Source organism: Pteronotus mesoamericanus, unplaced genomic scaffold (assembly GCF_021234165.1).
Source record: "Pteronotus mesoamericanus isolate MK-2021 breed Mesoamerican mustached bat unplaced genomic scaffold, CSHL_Meso_final scaffold_54, whole genome shotgun sequence".
Classification (NCBI taxonomy): Eukaryota; Metazoa; Chordata; class Mammalia; order Chiroptera; family Mormoopidae; genus Pteronotus; species Pteronotus mesoamericanus.
The window spans coordinates 15,136,222-15,157,286 of NW_026555321.1; the positions used below are offsets into that span (position 1 = coordinate 15,136,222).

The 21,065-nt window shown below is 36.8% G+C and overlaps 1 protein-coding gene across 1 annotated transcript in view; it reads left to right on the plus strand.

Moving 5' to 3' along the window:
• The window catches only part of EFHB (EF-hand domain family member B), a 48,250-nt gene that overhangs the window by 11,904 nt on the left and 15,281 nt on the right, over positions 1–21,065 (plus strand). The window contains exons 2-9 of the mRNA XM_054594858.1: positions 1,372–1,434; positions 2,411–2,554; positions 3,425–3,605; positions 5,808–5,918; positions 12,251–12,380; positions 16,512–16,595; positions 17,173–17,240; positions 20,685–20,839. Coding sequence (XP_054450833.1) covers positions 1,372–1,434; positions 2,411–2,554; positions 3,425–3,605; positions 5,808–5,918; positions 12,251–12,380; positions 16,512–16,595; positions 17,173–17,240; positions 20,685–20,839 — 936 coding nt within the window. The remainder of the gene's footprint in view (positions 1–1,371; positions 1,435–2,410; positions 2,555–3,424; positions 3,606–5,807; positions 5,919–12,250; positions 12,381–16,511; positions 16,596–17,172; positions 17,241–20,684; positions 20,840–21,065) is intronic.

Below are 21,065 nucleotides of genomic sequence, written 5' to 3' on the forward strand. Positions count from 1 at the left end.
GGGAGCAGCGAGCAGCGGTGGAGAACTCTCCTTTTTGCCTCTGTCTTTTCCTTTTCTGAGTTCACACAGCTGCTACTATAGCCTGCCTGCTCTCTGCCTCTCCAAGGGTGCACTGTCTCTTTTCACTCTAATAAATCTTGCCACTATTGTTTAAAATCCTAAAAAAAAAGAGGAAACATTTGATTCATAGTATTTTCAGAAAGAAAGAAAAAATAAAGTGGAGAAAGTTATCAAAGAGATCAGCAAAATTTCCTTGAATTGAAGGATACAAATCAAAATTGCAAGGAGTCAATCGAGGATCAAACCAAATAAATGAAAGAGAAAAAAAGACCCCTACTACAAAACATTATGATGAAATTTCTGAGAACTAAGGATAGAGATGATTCTAAATACTTGCATAGGGGAGAAAAAAAGTCACAATGGGACAAAATTCAGAGCTGCATCAGACTTCTCAACAGCAAGACCATCTTTTAAAGGACATGGGCATAATGCCTTCAAAGTTCAGAAAGAAAATTATTTGCTCCCTCGTGTTCTATACCTAGCCAAACTATTAATCATATGTAAGAGTAGAATGAAGACATTTTCAAGGATGTGAGGAATCAAAAATTGGCTTTTTAAACCTTCTTTCTTAGGAAATGACTAAAGAATTTTCTTCAGTGAAACAGGGGAGTAAAAACGAAAGGAAGAATGGATGGGAACAATGGGTAATATAGCTGTAAAGAATGGCAAAGGAAAAATTCCTGGGACAGACCCTTGCCCCAGACCTAAAGAGCAGCCTGCTGAGACAGGACCTGCTGACTGGCTGCCTTGAAGTGATAAAGGGGAAATAGATAAGAGGTGCATTTTTGGGAATGAACAGTTATAATCTTTGCCTTGGGCAAAAAGAGGACAGATAAAATCAAAGTTAGAATTCAGTAAACAAAGCATATTCACTGGGTCATGAGAGAAGAAAAGTTAGGCTGTTGGTGGAAATACACCCCCACACACTCAGAATTATATAACATTTTATCTTGAGCTTGAATGCAGCCATGTTCCCATTGTACTGATAGGAACACTTGCAAGGTTATTTCTGAAAGTTGAATCCCTCAATTTTTCACAGAGCTCCTGTGGTTGGATTACAATGCTAGCACTGTAAAAGCATATGCTTATATATATACTTAGCATTTCATGTTTAGATTATTTATCAAGATTGCTTTAGATTTACAATTTGTTCTTACTTTTTCCTTAATTATGTTAAGTAGCTGAAAGTAACTTTTGTAGCATTAGAAGCATAGGCCAAATTTGAAGTAAAGTTCATTCTTCAAAATGTTTCCTACAAACCTCCTTCCTTGCCCATCCTTCAATGAACAACTGTATTTTTCCCCCCCTTAGGCAGGGAAAGTTACTCCGATTGGATACAGAGTTGCAACCTGCTTGACTGAAAAACTTCCCAGGGTGAGCATTTTTAATATGCATTTGTATTTAAATTTTTACCTTGCATGTGAATATTAGAAGATAGACAACTCTCAACATTCCTTATGAAAGTTGTTTGAATGTAATCTATTGGATGTGGATTTGTATTCTTTACTGTATTTTTTTTAAAAAGATTTTATTTATTTATTTTTAGAGAGAGGACGGGAGAGAGGAAGAAAGAGAGAAAGAAACATTGATGAGCAAGAGATACAACAATCAGTTGTCTCTTGCATGTCCATAGCTGGGGACCTGGCCTACAACCGAGGTCTGTAACCTGAGTGGGACCTTTTGGTTCACAGGCCAGCACTCAGTCCACTGAGCTACACCAGCCAAGGCTCTTTAATTTATTTTGAGGACGTCTGTTGATTTTGTCCAAGGAAGTAAAAATTCCAGTTCTATGATTGCCAGCTTTATGAAATAACAACACGGGATTCCATTTATTTCAAAAGGAAATATTTATTATAGTCTTTCTAACCTAGATACTTTCTGGTTGTTTTCTAAATAGACCTTTTAAAATAAATTGTTTATTTCCATTAAAAAAACAAATTTCAGAAAATTTCATTATTTGGAGCTATAGGTCCCCATGTGCTTACTACATGCACGCAATAAAGGGTGTTCATTGAATGGTACGGATCATCTGCTTTCAACCTTTTTCATCTCATGGCACACATAAACACTAAAGTTCTGTGGCACTCCACAAAATATATATTTTTTGCCAAGCTGACAAAATAGGTATAATTTTGATTCATTCATCCTGGATGGCTATTGTTGTATTGGCTGTTGTCATTTTTTTATTTGATAGTCTAAGGGAAAAGAGGTTAGTGCCCCTGACTAAATAGTCAAGTATTGCATGTGTTAAAGTTTCTGGAAGCACAGTGATTGAAAATTGCTGGTACAGATCATCCTTAATATTTTAAAAATTGTATTTAATTCTATTTTCTTGTCTCACTGTTTGTAGCCAATTACTCCACCTGAGGCAAAAAAATTTTTCAACTTCAGATATCCACCTGCTGGAGCTGAGAGAGTGTTTTATGGCCGAGCAAATGATCCTCAAATTGCACCTTATTTGACACATGGGATAAGATCTAAAATTTCAATGCCGGTATCTTTTTTCTTTTCCCCCCTGTATATTACTACTAACTTACCAAGGTAAAAATACAACAATTAGGAATTGGTGAAATCATTGGTTCCAATCTCCTTTCCACCCTTAATCTTGAGCACTAAAAAAAAAAATTGTGGCTCTCCTTTCCCCTCTTTTTCCCCTAGGTGTGTTACCTTTACCTTCCTTTTCTCCTAAGCTCCCAAGGGCCCTCCTTTTGCCTCTCTAACTTGTTTCCTGAGCCGATTTCTTCTACAGCTCACTTCTACTTTTGTGACTTTCTAAGTAAACTTTCTCTTATAATTTGAAAAAAAAAATCAAGAAGTGGTAGAAAGCTTAGGTACATTATACATTCAGTGCGTGGAGATGGGGCCTGATGTTTGCTGTTCATTGAATAAACAGATTTAGTTATTTTTAGAGTGAGGGGCAGGGAAGGAAAAAGAGAGAAAGGAATATTGATTGGTTGCCTGTTACAGGCCCCCAACCCGGGACCTGGCCTGCAAACCAGGCAGGTGCCCTTACCTTAATTAAACCAGTGAACTTTTGATTCACCGGGCACACTCAGTCGACTGAGCCACACTAGGCCACGGCCATTTCTATTTTTCTGGAATATTGGAGTTAAGTACCTGGGAGCTCCTCTTGTAAATCTTTTAACCCAACTGAAACCTTTAACCCCTTTGAAAGTTCATGTTCAGGCATATTTAAGCTTCATAACCTCAACTGGCACAGTTCTTTGAAGGTGAGCAAAGCAATAATGAAGAATTATTTTTCTACAATCATATTTTTTTTCTCTCCAGCTATTGATTAGAGTGCCAGCTTTCAGATTTTTACCTCTTTTTGTTCTTACATCAGTGCTTTGTATGATTTCTTTAGGCAAAGGCATTGATAAACCCACAGCCTATTACAGCATTTCAACAGAAAATTAAAGACAAAAAAGAATCAATATATTTTAGTAATCAACGAGCACCATTAGGAAAATCTCATGATCAATCGCCAGGATTACCGAAAGGCCTGGATGTACTCAGTACAACATTTGGGACGGCCGTCATCAGAGGTAGTAAAGAAATAAGGGACTAGGATGGGGTGGTAAAATAATTCTTAGAAAATTGGATTAAATATCCCATTGGAGTGGTGTTTGGTGGTGGTGGTGCCAATGGTGACTGAAGAATGAAAGATGGGATCATAGTGACAAAGTTACTCTTAGAACCAGAATCTTTGACGTTTATGTGTGCCAGGCAGTAAAAATTCAAGCTTTGGCGGGGAGATTTGGTGAGCATAGTAGAGATGATACGAAGAGAGGAAAGAGAGTCAGGAAACTTAACACTGGGACCAGCTGTGAAGCTGCAACTCCTTCTCCCTGGACGTCCACTTGTGGCTTTTACTTCCACCAATGTTCCTGGTAAGGTCACAACTCTCTGCTCTTTTTTTTTTTTTTCCTTCATGTGGTCGTAGGAGGAGGCGAGTACCCAACTCTTAACTTTTTATGGAATTCTTTCATAAAGTACTCCACAGAACAAAGAAATTTGGCAAATGCAGCACCTCCTTCCGCTCTTGCTGATCCACAGTGTCTACCCGCATGCTAGGCAAAGATGCAATATACAGGGCAGACTTGCACTCTCGTTTTGTGAGGAGTGGAACACACCATTCAGAAAACAACAATGTATAATTGAATTGGTCACAGGCCATTATTTCTTATGAAGTCCAGCCTCCTGCCATGTTGTTGGGCGCCTTTCTGTACGCATTTCCCACATTTATCTTCTACTATCCTTTTCAGGTCTCTACCCTGTCTCCAGGGCTTACAAGAGACCTCAAATTCCATCTATCCTGCAGAGAAATTCAATTCTCTTTGTCTTTCTGCGCCCATGAGGCTCTGCTCCAGGACTTTTTTCACTAAAGAGTCCATTAGATTATTTTCCTTAACATAGTGACATCCATCCCGGAGATAAATTATGCCTGACTCTTGGAATGGAAAATCTGCAGCAGTACTGTATTGTATCAGCTCTTAAGTTGAAAATGGAAACATGGAATACATGTTTTAGAACAGAAAAAATATCTTTTTTTTCTTTTTAATAGGATTACAAATTGTATTTATGTAGACATGGTATTACAGTAATTATATCATTAAGTGCTGTATATAATTAGTTCGTTTAATGAGGAAGGTATCGTCTAGGTGTACCTCACTTAAATATATAATAGAAAGAATGTTCCAAAATGTGTATACGTGTATTTATAGGAACAGTAGTTCATCTATCCGAAAGAAGTACTGCTTCACAGGATTATTTTAAGTAGGATCACTTTCTGTTATTCTTAATGGTTTACAGACCTCAGCTCTTGGCAGAAAGTCCAAAAGAAAGAGAACATGTTGTTAGGTTGAAAGAGAAGAGTGAAATTATATTGTATAATTATCATAATGTATTCATTATATTTATTTTATATATATTATACAATATATAATTTATATATAACATATTTATTATACATAAATATATAATTATATATTTAGTTAATGTAATAGATGTATTTACTATACTTTTATATGAATTATTATTTTATAATATATATTATTATTAATCTACACTATTAGGTTGAAAGAGAAGAGTGAAGTTGTAAGTGGAATTATATTTAAAAATCATTATGTAGAGAACAATGAAAACAAAATAATTCAGTGTATACGAAACTGGGGACCAACCAGGGAAAACATCTGCAAAAACAAACATGTTATGGCTCTGATCCAGCGATTTCCTTGGTACTTTTGGCTACTTTGAAGATGGATATTCAGATAAAAAAAACTCAGAGTGTGTGCTTCCATCTAGAGCTGTGAAAATTTGCACCAAGTTACCCCACAGAGCATCAGGGTTTCTGAAATTGATTTGTGATTCAAATTTGCTTAGATCATCATGAGAAATCTGGAGCAAACTAAAATAAAAATTGCCTAGAGATTTTCAGACTGGAGAATTTAACCAGGCTTGGAATATGGTTCAGGACAACCTAAATGGTTAACTGATACAGTGTTCTGATCTTCTTCAGAATTCTAGGCAGTGAGCCAGGTCCAATGAGAGTCCTTTGAATAGTAACGTCTATGCTATGTCCTGTCTCTCTTGATAAATCTTCATTTTTATTGGCTTTGTGTTCTCCTAGGATGGCTATGTAGTTATGCTATCAGCTTACCTTGATTGTTATCTGTTTTAGTTAATTTAAATATATTATAAATAGATTAAAAACTCCTTAAAACTGATGTGTGTAATTTTTTCTTCAGATATATCTGCTAGAGATGTGGTGAATCCACCAAAATCCTATCAAGAAGTATTTAAAGAAGGAAGGGAAGGACATGATTTGTATATTGTTTCTCACAATGATTATTATGTGGGTAAGTGTCCTCCAGTGTAAATAGGCCCAAGGATATTGGACTCCCAGATTTGTGAAGAGGGACAAAAGGAATAATGTGCATAAAGTTAAATGCCTGGCATATAGTGGGTGAGATCAATAAACAATAACAATTTTTTATAAGGTCCTAAACCCTGATAACTGGGAACACGTACCCATACACATTTTGCATATAAAATGTAGAAATATATGTATTTTTAAAATGAAAAAAAAAAACCAAGAGTGATTGTTAGATAGTGTTATTTTGTTTCAGTGGTTTTAGGCTTCAAAATACTGTTATTTTTCAAATGTTAGGATTATTCTAAGTGTTTAGCTTTGTATGAGGAATACTTATTGGGTAGTGGTTAAGTGAACAAATTTTGAATCAGATATATCAAGTTCAAATTCTAGCTCATCTGTTAGATCTTGGATATTTTATTCTATTACCATCTATTCTAGTCTCTTAAATTGAATAATAATATTGTAAAGATGAAGTGAATGCTTGCAAAATGCATAGTGCCTGGAATGTGGTAAGGGCTCAATAACTATTAATAGTAGTATTAAGTCATCTTGATTAATAGTAGCTTATTACTGGAATTATTCTAAAGCAAAGCTAAAAGGCACTAGATGTTTATAGCGCTGTAAAACACAGTCATTGATGTGTTGATGTTAAGTAGAATCTTGATATAGTAGAGGATTGAGAATTAGATTCTGATGTGTGTCTTCAGAAAGCTGCTGAACTGTAAATGATTCATGAACTCAACCTCCATTAGCTAGAAGCAAGACTCTCCCTTGCCTGCAACTTAAGGTCTCTCTCTCCTTTGCTCCTTTTTTATTTCTTTTTCTTTTAATATTTTATATTTTACTGTAAGATTTTATTTATTTTTGGGAGAAGGGAAGGGGGAAGGGGGGGGAGAGAGAGAGAGGGAGAGAGAGAGAGAGAAAGAGAGAGAGAAACATGGACCTGCAACCCAAACACGCGTCCTGACTGGGGACTGAACCGGTGACCTTTCACTTTGCGGGACTACGCCCAATCAGCCGAGCCACACCAGTCAGGGACCTTCTTTATTTCCTTACTTTTCTTCCTCGACCACCATCTCACACCGTACTTTCTCTCTATGCTCTTCCTTCTAAAATTTTGCTCATAGCAGGGACTTGTCTCCTATGCCCACTGTTTCACTGTCCGGAATCTGCCCTTTTCTTTCACGACCAATCCCGGCTGGTTCCCTACATTCTCTAATGCCCTCAGTCCTGAGGTCGTCGCCACCCTCCCATGCAGACGGCCCACTCGTTTGATCACCACGTTTCTTCTCACAGCCTTGACTTCTCTCCGTATCTCTGCCCCCTTTACTTTCTGACTCTCCCTCCCTTTCTTCTTTTCCTCCTTCTCGCCCTCCCTTCCTTTTTATCTCCTTTCCTCCCTCCCTTTCTTGTGAAAGTGCTTTATTCATTTTTTTTTGGAAAAAGTTTAGCATCTATCACACAATCTAATCCAATAACTTCTAGTTATTTTAAGAAGAACTATATGATGAATATATGTCGATGACCTACAGTGAGATATATGCACTTAGCAACTGGAGGTAAATGAGTGTCAATTAAAAAAAATATTTCAGAGAGTTTTAATGGACTGAAGCATGACTGCAATTAACTTCATTTGTTGATTTTTACAGGAGATTCATTAGCCTCTTGAAAAGTCATAAAATCCAATCTTTCAAATATTTTCCTTTTTTTCTCATAATGAAAGTATTTCATTTCTTATTATAAAGATACATAATATTGCTCAGAGTTTAAATATTAAAAAATGAATAAAAAGTAAATGTAACCTTGAAATCCCATTCATCAGAGATATATTAAACAGCTCTCTAATCCAGTATCCATTGATCTATCTTTAGTTAAATGTGATCATATTCTCATGCTTTTGGGGAGCCTGCTATATACATTAAAATTTTTTTAACTTAAAATAATATGTCAAGGACACTATTCAGTAACAATAAATATACATCTATAATTTCTTTTAAATATTATCTATTTTATTTTTTCCATTACTGTTTATCACCCTTATACCCCTCACCCCACTGCAGTTACCTCACTGTTGTCCAGGTCCATGAGTCCTTTTTCCTTTTTGCTCCATCCCTCCACCCCCTAACTCCCCCCACGCCCCCTCCCCCGCCACTAGCTGTCATCTGTTCTCCATCTATGAGTTTGTCTCTGTTTTGCTTGTTAGTTCAGTTTGTTTGTTAGATTCCACATATGAGTGAAATCATATGGTACTTGTTTTTCTCTGACTGACTTATTTTACTTAGTATAATGTTCTCCAGGTTCATCTATGTTGTTGCAAGGGTAAAATTTTCTTTTTGTTTACAGCTAAGTAGTATTCCATTGTGTAAATGTCCCATACTTGTTTTATCTATTCATTTACTGGGTAAATGGGCTACTTCCATACCTTGGCAATTGTAAATATTGCTGCAAAGAACATAAGGGAGCATATGTTCTTTTAAATTAATGTTTCAGGTTTCTTCAGATATATTCCCATAATTGGAATTGCTGGGACATAAAGCAATTCCATTTTTAATTTTTTGAGGTATCTCCATACAGCTTTCTACAGTGGCTGCACCTGTCTGCATTCCCACCAACAGTGCAAAAGTGTTCCTCTTTCTCCACATCCTCGTCAGCACATATTTGTTCCTTTATTTATGACAGCCATTTTGACCAGTGTGAGATGATATCGCGTTGTCATTTTACTTTGCATTCCCCTGATGGTTAGCGATGTTGAGTATCTTTTCACATGTCTATTGACCATCTGTATGTCCTTTTTGGAGAAGTGTCTATTCAGGTCCTTTGCCCATTTTAAAAAAATTTTTATTTATTTATTTTTGGAGAAAAGGAAAGAGAGGGACAAAGAGCAGGAGAGAAACATATATTGGTTGCTTTTCACATGCCCTCAACTGGGTACCTGGCCTGCAACCCAGGCATGTGTCCTGACCGGGAATTGAACCGGTAACCTTTTGGTTCACAGGCCGGCACTCGATATGCTGAGCCACACCAGCCAGGGCATTTTGCCCATTTTTAATTTGATTCTATGTTTCTTTGGTATTGAGTTTTTTGGGTTCTTTATGAATTTTGCATATTAACCCCTTATCAGATTTATCAGCGAATATGTTCTCCTGTACAATGGATTGTCTTTTTATTTTGTTGATGGTTTCCTTTGCTGTACAAAAACTTTTTAGTTTGATGTAACCCCATTTGTTTATTTTTTCTTTTGTTTCCCTTGCCTTTGGAGACATATCAGCATAAATATTGCTATGAGCAATGTCTGAGATTTTACTGCCTGTGTTTTCTTCTAGAAATTTTGTAGTTTTGTGTCTAACATTTAAGTCTTTAACCCACTTTGCATTTATTCTTGTGTGTGGCATAAGAAGGAGGTCTAGTTTCATTTTTCAGCATGTATCTGTCCAATTTTCCCAACACCATTTATTGAATAAACTATTTTTAGCCCATTGTATGTGCTTGCTTCCTCTGTTGAACACTAATTGACTATAAAGGTGTGGGCTTATTTCTGGGCTGTATGTTCTGTTCCACTGACCTATGTGTCTGTTTTTATGCATTTATAACCTCTTTTAAATACACTTAATTTTAAGCATTATGAAAGTAACAGATATTTCTTTTATAAAATGCAATCTATACACCTCTGGTCAAGATGGAGGCATAGGCACACATGCTTTGCCTGCTTGCACAACCATAAGAAGGATTACAGCTAACCTCAAAACAAAAAACATCCAGAACTGCCAGAAAATCAAACTGTGTGGAAGCCTAACAATCAAGGATTTAAAGAAGGCATATCCAGATGGGTAGGAGGGGCAGAGACAGGGAGTGGGGGTGGAGAGGATGTGGTGTAGTTGTGGGGGTGGTGGCTGGCAGAACAGGCAGTCCCACATGTGGGATACCTGAGGAGGGAACCTCGGCCCTGACCATGCAGCTCAGAGTTCCAGTGCCGGGAAAATAAAGTGTCATAATTACTGGCTGGAAAAACCAGTGAGGTTTGGGGTGGTGGAAGAAACTATGGGTCTCTCAGGAGAGTCCATTTAAAGAGACCACAGGGTCCTAGAATGTATGCAAACCCACTCACTCTGGGAATCACTACCAGGGGCTCAAGTTGCATAAGTGACTCAGAGAGGTTAGTGCCGAACAAGCCTCCAGCAGTCAGGCAGTGACATTGTCCCCTCTCCCATACTTCCCCCACATGAAGCTGGCTGCCCTGCCCTGGAGGTTACCTAAGGCCCATTCAATGTAACATGTATGCCAAGACGGAGTCAACACAGCTCTACCTAATACACAGAAACAAACACAGAGAGGCTGCCAAATTGAGGAGACAAATAAATATGGCTCAAATGAAAGAATAGAACAAAACTCCAGTAAAAGAACTAAGAAATGGAGATAGTCAACCTATCAGTTGCAGAGTTTAAAACACTGGGGTTAAGGATGCTCAGAGATCTCACTGAGTAAAGCAAAAGCATAAGGGAAGAAATGAAGATCTACTAAGTGAAATAAAGAAATATCCACAAGGAACCAACAGTGAAGAGAAGGAAGCCTGGGTTCAAATCAACATAAGGAAGAAATTAACAGTTGATCAGAGCAGAATGAAGAAAAAATAACTCAAAAAAAAGAGAAGAGACTAAGAAGACTTTGGGATGTCTCCAAATGTGCCAACATTTGAATCATAGGGATGCCAGAAGGAGAAGAGAAAAAACAAGAAATTGAAAACCTATTTAAAAAATAATGAAAGATAACTTCTGTAATTTGGTGATGAAAATAGACATACAGGTCCAGGAAGCACAGAATGTCCCAAAGAAGTTGGACCCAAAGAGGCCCACACCAGGGCACATCATAATTAAATTGCCAAAGGTAAAAATTGGGACAACTGTAATAGCATAACCAATAAAATAAAAAAACGGCAATTTAAAAAAATGCAAGCTACAGAGAAATATCTAAAATACAATGAATCTCTCACAGTTACCAATCTTCCACAGATGAAACTCACATATGTTTTTCTTTGTTCATTCATATATATGTTTGTGTTTTGCTTCCCACTGCATATACTTCTTTTTCTATTTGTTCCCGCACCCCGATTGTATGAAATGTCTTGGTTGTCTTTTCATGTCAGTATCAATATTGTATTTTTCAGTAGTAAAAAAAAAAATATTGTTTATATATCTTTGTGAATATTATCTATTTACTGAGGATATATTCCTATATTTCTGAGCATTTGAAATTTTCAGTCCTAGGTCCTAACTGTCCTCCTGAATAGCTCCCCTTATTTGCCCTCACACCAACAGAGTATGACAATTTTCACTTCCCCACATCTCTTATAGTGAGTTTGCCAATTTTCTTTATTGTTACTTAACTGAGAGACAGATTATGAATTCACATGATTGCTTTTATTTACAGAATTTGGGTTACTAGTGGGGTTGAATATCTGCTCTCCATTATATCTTAACCTATGAGCTGATCCCTGGTTTCAGTCTTTCTTACCTAGAAATAGAAAATCAACACCCATTTGCAACTTGAAAAGAAGAAACAATGGCATTAAATCTATCTTAAAAAGATTTTATTTTATTTCTCTTTGGAGAGGGGAAAGGAGGGAGATAGAGAAGGAGAGAAACATCAATGTGTGGTTGCCTGTCACATGCCCCCCACCGGGAACCTGGCCTGCAACCCAAGCCTGTGCTCTAGACTGGGAATCAAACCAGTGACCCTCTGGTTCACAGGCCGGCACTCAATCCACTGAGCCACATCAGCCAGGGCTAGACCTTAAATATAAAGACTTCCCTGTTGGATTCTCAGCTCTCAATCACCCTGCATGAGATATTTCATTAAAATCATGTGATTTGTATATAATTAAAAATGAAATATGATGGTTGCAGTGTTCTGATGATATCACCAAAACTCAGTGAAAGCTATCTCAAAACACCAGCCTCTCAGACCCTAGCATAGTAGAAAGGACTGCTGGCATTCCGAAGTTGTACCTCCCTGATCTTCAGGATTTGTGTAACGTTAATCAGGCCTGCATTTTTCATCATTAATATGTCTTTCTCCTACATCGTTTCCCTACTTACTTTCCAAATAGTAACACAATGAAGTCTTGTCCCACCAGTTCCCTGCTTCTCATGGGAGAATGCTTCTATCATCTGTAGCCAAATGTGTGCAGATCCCTGCACTGTTACAGTTTCATTCTTTGTTCCACTCTCGTTTTGAATGTCAATGAGAACATAATGTGCTTCCTTCAAGACAAGGTTATTTGTGTTGCAGAAGTCAGAAAGCTCCACTTTCTTTCCACAGGAGAAGCAAAGAACCGAAAGTATAACCCATCAAGTTTCCATAGGTTTAACCTGTATGGGGTCCCAACACCACATTTTACTGATGGACGAGTCATGGCAAAAACTTTATACTGGCTCCATGAACTACAAATGTAAGTTTAATTATATTGTATCCTGGGAGAAGTGTTAGATATATGGCATATAGACTTAAATAAAAGTTTATTGTTTGATTTATTTTTTGAAGAGGTAATACAGTGACATATTTTAAACATAAAATTAATAGAAAAAGATGTACAGTGATGTTTTCTTCCAAACTATCCAATTCCCCCGAGATAATCATGATACTTTGTGTATGTGTGCATATGTATCATTCTAAAGTTACTTTTTGCCTTTACGAGAAAATATAAAGACATGTATGTATGTTTTTAATCTATGGGATCAATCCTATTGATGTTTCTTGAAGATGATGGCCTTTCCAAAGTCTACAAAGACAATCATGTCAAATATAATTGACCTGTTATTTATCAATCAGTTTTGTTTAATAGTTATTTGGGCACCTGAGCATCTGACTGAACTCTTGTAAACTCTGATATTTTTATACTTTCATTCTATAAATGACTCCTTCCCTAGAAAACTAAAATAAGTTTCCTTAATTTTTCATTACCTGTGTTATATTTTATACCTAAACTAAGACTTAAACAGTTGGAGATTACTTAAAAAAAATCCATATTTCTTACTATGTTTAAAAAATCAGAAGATTGGGAATACTGGCCTAGTACGTTGAAAAGATATGTCTAGATAATTCCCAGAACCTCTGAATGTTACCTTATGTGGGTAAAGGGTCTTTGTAAATGTAACTAAAGTAAGGATCTTAAGACAAAGAGATCATTTTGGATTTCTTTGGATGGGCCCTAAATCCAATGACAAGTGTCCTTATAAGGGAAAGGCAGCGGGAGATCTGAGACAGAAGAGAAGACACACAAAGGAGAAGGTGAAGAGAAGGTGGAGGAGGAGGTTGGAGTGATGTGGCCTGAAGCCAAAGAAAACGAAAGAATGACACAGCCCCATGTCGGAAGAAGCAATGAACAGATTCTTCGCTAGAACTTTTGGTAGGAATGTAGTTTTGCTGACACCTTGATTTCAGGCTTCTGGCCTTCAGAACTGTGAGTGGATACATTTCTGTTGTTTAAAGCCACCGATTTGTGGTAATTTTTTTTCATAGTAACCACAGGAAACTAATATACTGGGCCTGTACTTCTTCTATGCATCAGGGGTGGGAGTGGACTTACTTTGCCTGCTGCCCTCTTTAAAGGAGACACTCGCCCTCCAGGTTTCTGGGCTCCAGTGTGGACGCGAAGTTGCATTCCCACAACTTGTGACCCAACCTGCTCATCTGGTCTCTGAAAACAACAGCTCCCAGTTACAGAGGCAAAGTGCTAACTATTTATTATTAATTTAATGCTACCAACAACTCCATGGGGTGGGTGTACTATAATTTTCATCTTACTCATTTTAAAAATGAAGAAACCAAGGTACAGAGAAATGAAATCATTTGCCCAAGAGTGTGTAGGAAGGAAGCACTAGGGGTAGGAAAGAAACCCAGATGGTGTGGCTTCAAGGGGCTGCCTTTAACCACCACACGAGGTATATAGGCACTTGATTTTGTGATCACAGGCCTGAAATAATGATTTATGTTCCTTTCCCACTCCCTAATTATATGTTTTTGACACTTGATTATTCAAAACAATAATGCTAAAATACAAACACAAAATGAATTTTACAATATTATAGTAAACCCTCATGGAATAGTTTTCTTTTGGGTATTAAAAAAAGCTTATATAACAAATATTCATTAATTTATTATTATTAAAGTGGTTAAACTACACATAAAGGAAAACATGAAAAAATGTTTTAAATACATGAGGATTATAGATATTTGTACTTGAATATAATATAGAAATTAATGCTTAAAAGGAGATGACAAATATGGTTTATTAAGTTATGAAAACTTATAAATATAAACCTATAAATTTATAAAAGATATGGAATAAACACATTAACAACAATGTAGTCCTTAAGAATGTCCTAAGAGCAGAGACTTTTGGATTATTGATAAGGACATATTTATCAATGATTTCAGGTGGTCATAGATAAATACACTAAGTACTCCAGAAACTAGTACAATGCTATATGTTGATCATATCTGAATAAAAATGCACTGAATTTCTAAAAGGAGCCAATGTGCAGGGTACCTTTCTTTCCAATTTGTCTCTACCCCCAAGGACACATCATTTATGGAAAAATGTTCTATTTGATCATACTTTTTGAATTTTGAAACTTAATTAGAAACGTATTGGTAAAATAATAGAGTCTTTATTCCTTCAGTTGGTTGGATTTTAAAATAGAACTCACTACTTTATTTTTCAGTGTGATTTCTATTATGAACTTGGAGTTAAGTGTGTTTGTTTACATTTTAAGACATCTGAATTTTATATGTACTATTTTAACATAAATTTGGTTTATTCTTAACTTTTAAAGGATATATTTCCTCTCTAAAACTACCTCTATATATATTCTGTTCATGACTTTTAGTTTGAAGAATCAGTAAGGATCTTAATAGCGGGGGTGAGTGCGTGTGCGTGCGTGCGTGCGTGCGTGTGTGTGTGTGTGTCTGTGTGTTTCTGGATGAAAAAAATTCATTGGCACACAAAGGACTTTATTGTGAGGTGGTTAGTAAATGCCATGAGGTCATGTAATGATATTACAGTTATTGATATTCTGACATATGTGGCTACTCACAGACACTTCCTGATTTTCCCAGAAACATAATCCAGGCACTATTAAACTGAAAAGGGTAGACTCCGTGGTTTATGTCCTAATCCTTGTCATTTTCCCATGTTGCCAGTTATGTCTCTTGGAGCTGGTTTTTAGATTGTCAACTTTATTTGTTCAAATATTCTGTCTTTACCCATATTCTTTTCTTTTTCTCCTTTTTGAACTAATGAAAAGTAAATGAAGAAAAAAGAGGTGACTAACTTTATAGCTCATTTTTTGTTTCTCCACAGAGTGTCACTCTTCTCCAGAAATTTATTCAGCTTGATATTTCTATAGCACAGGCAATAGTTTTAAGAGAAAATGAACTTAAAGGATTTTATGTTCGTTGTTTTCAGCCTTAGCAAAACAACAAAGAACTTATTAATTTGAATGTTATTAAATAGTAGTTTTGTAATTTTACAGTTCTCAAAAGAGATCTTACTCATTTAATCACAATGAAATAACAAAATTATATTACAGAAAATTGGCAAAATAAGATCACCCATAATCCTGTCAGTTTAATTCAACGATTATTATCTTTTTCATGTTTTTCTTTCTAGTGTGGCTTCCTGTGTAGACTTTTGCATAGGTTAAATCAGAGTGCAATTCTATTTCATATCCTTTTTCACTTAACATTAAATAATTTTGTATTGCTATATATTCTTCATAACCAACATTTAAATTGCAGGCAGTGTATGCTTATTAATGTGACATAATATAATTACCCTTAATGATCATTTAGATTCTTTTCTTTTTTCTATTATAGTCAATGAAGCTACAAACATTATTATAAATATAACTTTTCCACATTTTTAATTGTTATGTGGATTATCTTCTCATGATTGGTTCCCAGATGTGGATAAAAGGGAATGGACATTTTTATGCTTTTTGAATCCTATTACTGAATTATTTCCAAAAGGATTATAGCAATTTGCACTAGCGATTTACAAGTGTTTTACCATACTTTTTGCCATTTTAGATATTTTCTTTTACCCTGTCTCTATATATGCTTATACATTAAAAGTATCACTTTTTTAATTTTACATTTCTTTCATTACTATGAAAGAAATAATTATAACTTCTCCATGTGTTTGCTTACTAGATGTTGTTTATATCCTTTATTTATTTATATATTTAATCAATGCTTAATTTTCTTTTAGCAATTTTAAAAGTTACATTTATAATAATATTGTAATATCAACAATTTGGTTTTGTTTACTGAAAAAATTTTGTCTGCTTGTCTTATTATTTCATCAAAATTTTATATTCTATTATAAACTTACCATTATATAATATATAAATGATAGAAGAATGAGCACAGAACTTTCTCTTTAGCATACAATTTTTTTGAAACTGGATTTATTTTTCTGATAGCCCAAATTATATTATGACTTTCCTTAGTGTATGTATATTTGGCAGCCAAGAATACTTATGCAGTGGAAATACCTGACAATTTTCTAATTTTCTAGGAAAAAAGGAGCTAAGGTTGTATCCAAGAGAGTTGATGATTTCAAAGAAAAATTTCAACATAAGCTTGGAAAAGTTTTAGATCCGTAAGTTCATAATTAACTTAGAATTGACAGTGTCTGTCAGTCAAATTTAAAAAGTACTCTTGTAGTAACTGTTGGCTTGTGTTCTATGAGTTCCTACCTATTAAATAAGAAAGACATCCTTTTGTGTCTGTCTGGGAACTCTAGCAGCTGCTTTAGATTTTGGGGACCCAGGAAAGTGCTGAGTTCTTTGAGATGGGGAAGGCGTTTGGAGAAGAGGAAGGGAGAATTTTGTGTAAAGCTTTATTTCTGGGATTTCAGTAATTTAACTTACTGTGTTACATTTTTCTCTCCTTCCCTTGTTTCTGTCTGTCTTTCTCTCTGTACTTCCATAAATCTGCTTTGAATATGTCCTATGTTTTTCTTTTTCATTCCGGGCTACTGAAAGCCAGTGAGGGCATTCAGCCATTGTTAATGCAAGTGGAAGATTAGAGAAAAGATCTGCGAGAACTTCTGTTTGATCTTCGTAGTTTGGTTATAGGAGAAAATATGGGCTATTAAAAGCATATGGCAAACATTTAAAATTCCAGGGATTCCATGTGGTGGGTGTTTTAACTGAAGGATTTGTTTTCTTTGATAGCATTGCGGAAACAATGAAGGTTCCCCCAGACCATACATTTGGAGCTTGTCTCCATCCTCAGGACTATGGTAAATATACGAATTTTCTCCTTACAAAACAAACAATGACCCCCCCTCCCCCGCCACCAGTGTTACACAGTTAAGTTCACCATGTCTTCTCGAAGCTTCTCATTTTAGATGCTTCAAATATCATGTGAATATTAGTGAGAAAAGATTGTAGCACAAGAAAAAAACGTTTTCACATTATGTTTGAAATAGGTACAGATTAAAGCCATTGTAATGAATACGTTCAGTCAGTTAAGGCTCACAATTTTATTTAGAAAAGAGATGTGGCCTATATTAAACAAGCCAAAGTGAAGGGAGGCAGCCTCTTAATGAATTAAATGTTGTACCAGGCTCTTGCTACTCAAGGTGTGGCCTGCAATTTAGCAGTGTTGGTGTTCCCTGCAAGCTTCTTAGAAATGCAAACTCTCAGGCTCCATCCCAGATCTACCAAATCAGAAAACTGCATTTTAACAATATTTCCAGATAACTTTTAGGCATACTCAAGTTTGAGAAAGCATATACTCTACAATCACATGATTAAGAGCCACTTTCTTCCTACCAGCAAATCAATTAATCATATATAAAGTGGCTATAGGAACTTATCAGGGTTTTGACTTTATTTCTAAGCAATGTAAACTGCAGATGTCCAAAGGGAAAACTATGCTAAAGCTTATCAGGATTGGGCTGTATATCAGTGGTTTTCAAAATATAGCCTACAGAAATCACTCTGGGACTTTATTAAATATGCAGGTTTCTGGGACCCGTGCCCAGATAGTCTGACTTTGTAGGTTCCTATATATACTAAAGTTTAAGAACTACTACTGAAAATGTTTTAGCTAAAGCCCACTCACTCACAAAATAAACACTTATTTTTATGTGAGCTTAGGCAACACACTGTTTTGAAGCATCATTAATTGCCACATTAGGAGATTGTATTTTGGTTCTGTTTTTTAGTTGAACTGCTATATGTTAAACAGATGCCTGTTCATCTCAGAGCTCTTTATACCTATTGAGGATGTCAGGGATGATTTAGAAAACTCATCAATTAGACTGAAACCAAGTAGGGAATGCGGGTAAACTCTGAGGGCAGCCTTCATGTGGTAGGTGTTCTGTCTTGCTGTCTCTTGGACCCCCTGGGTCTAGCACACAGTACATTTTTCACCAAAATTTGTAGTATGAATCAATTTGACACTTGCACAACATTAGCAAAATTCTTGATCAATGTTATCCTCATAGTTCGAATGATAAGATAGTGTTATAAAATGAAAAGGAAGGATACTGACATTAATAATTTAAAAAATATGTAAGGATAGTAACAGCCTTCGTGCTGTGTTGTGTAACTGGGAAAGGGGGCTATATGCCCTCCCTGAACTTTTTCTGGAGATCATGGATGGACACGGATTACTCTAGGTTCTCAGTTTTTGTGACTATTATTAGGGTCAACAAATAGTACTTATTCTTTGGGAAGCTCCAGGGCCTGCCTACTTCTAGGATATACTGGTTTCTTTACTAGACCAGGATTTCTCCTTTACCCTTACTAAGGGAAATAAACGCAGCTTTATGAAGAATGCCTCTGTCCTAAGATTTGGAGTCATTGGTTAAAATCCTTCCAGAAAGAACACCAAGGCTATGGGCAGCTCCTGGAAGACACCAGGGCAGAGGCAACATAAAGGAGAATCCAGGGCAGGTGCACAGTGGTGCATGATGGGAATTGTTTGTAGGCTGAATACAGCTGAGGCACTTGCTCAGCTTTTCTGACTGCCGTGGTGTGATAGCTGGGGCATGGGTCTCTGTCTTAGGGCCAGAGTTTGTACTTCTGATTTCAGCTCTTAGACATGGCTCTTGGGTAATTGCAAGTGATTTGACATGAGCTTCATAAACATTCTTTCAGGACCAGGCCAGAAGCAGATATCAATGTGTGTTCTATTCACCAGGGAGTTAAACCTGCTGGGGTTGTGGTGGGAAACCTGAGCGGAGCTGGAAAAAAACTATCAATAGTTATCTTTGGATGCTAATGGAGAGGGAAGGACTCCGAAGATAAAAAAAAAAACCAAACAAGAACTTGTAGCCAAGATCCATAGCATGGAAGAGTGATGACTTCCTTTATACACAATAGTTACTCAAAGCATTTATATCTGGGGAAGAAGTGTGGTGAAGGAAAGGAAGTCATGCTTATTTGTCAAAAACCACCCCTAACCATCTTGATTTACTCTCCCAGAGCCTTACTTATGTTTTGCACTCTTCAGAGTGGTCTGCTGGTAGCCGATTCCATAGCAGATGGCCTTGGTCTGATGCACTTGCTCAGTTCCTGGAACCAGCATTAGTCTTGGAGTTCTCACCTATACTTTAAGTATAGGTGAGAGTACATGATTAGCTTCTGAATAAGAAACTTCGAGGTACTATGAGTACTTATTAAAAGAGACCCTTGACAGAGCCTAATATAGAGCCTTGTACAGAGTAAGTATAAATATTAGTTGCCTTGAACTGCAGCCAATGTCAAGTTAATCTATCCAGGGTATCCCATTCAACTGCCAGTCTGATTGTACTCCAAGGAAACAGGAAGGGGGAGGGGCATAGGTCAAAGGAAAATGAACAGAGGCAGAAGGTCTCTTCTGGTAACATGCACTAAGCCTCCATATTTGAGGCGGCATCGTCAACTCTAATCTGATTTCTGTTAACATTAACATTCAAAGAATGTTTTCCAAAAGAGAACAGCAAGGAATGGGCTCTTATAGGCTGTACATGTGTTTTTACTTTCTTTGTGTCATAATTCAGAGAAGTTCCTGTAAGTCATAAAGGGTAAATGGAAGCAATGGCCAGGATTGGGAGGATGTAGCAGGTGGATTGGCGAGGTCATGACTTTGAGACAACTGAGGGGAACAATGTGGTTCAGGACTCTAGGTTAATGGAGCTGTGGATTGGGTAGCAGTGCTGGTAGTAGTATAGGGAGAAGCAGGGCTGAGAAATGGGAACTTGATCTGCAGACTGAAGGCAGAATAGAAACCTATGCTAAAGGGGAGTAGGGAATTTGAGCCCAGTTTTTACAAGGGCTTCCAGAGGTGCAGTCAGCTCTGAGGCATACATAGTGGCCCTCACATGGAATCGACCCAGCTTCTCATTCCTCAGCATGGTAGATAAATGTCTGCAAAGAGGCAGACAGGGTTTCGCTGCCATAGGAAATGACTTGACAGCTGAGTGGGGCTAACAATTTCCCGACAAAATATATTTTACAGATTTTTTTATTGAACGGAGAAATCACATAAAACAGAAATACTAATTTTTATCAGTTCCTTTATGTGCTTTCCTATACACAAGATTTCATCATGCTGGATCATAGTATTGGAGTTAGGTATGAGATTTTTCATTCACAGAAGTTGCTCAATCACACTCTCCCTCTTTCTTTAGGATGGGAATACTATTGACAAATTTTAAATTCAGATAAAAGACTTTTTACCCCCTCTTCAATAGGCGCTGATGATCTCATCTATAATAGACTCCCGGGTGAATATCGCCGAGGCAAGGATAGGCAGCGAGCCCTGGTTGCTGCAGTTCGTCATCACCTGAAGAACTTTAACTACCAAAACTTTGACACTTTGCTGGCAGCCTTCAGGCACTATGACAAGGCCAGTAGTAGAGCAGAGCTTTTTGGTCTCTGCATGGGGTTACAGATTCCTGAAGGTCGTTGTAGACCAGCGGTCAGGGAGCTATGGCCCATGGGTCAAATCGAGTCCACCGCCAGTTTTTGTAAATAGTTTTACATGCATTTGTTTTAAGTATTGTCTATGACTGCTTTTGCATTACAAATACAGAGTAGTACATCAGAGACTGCATGGCCTGCAAAACCTAGAA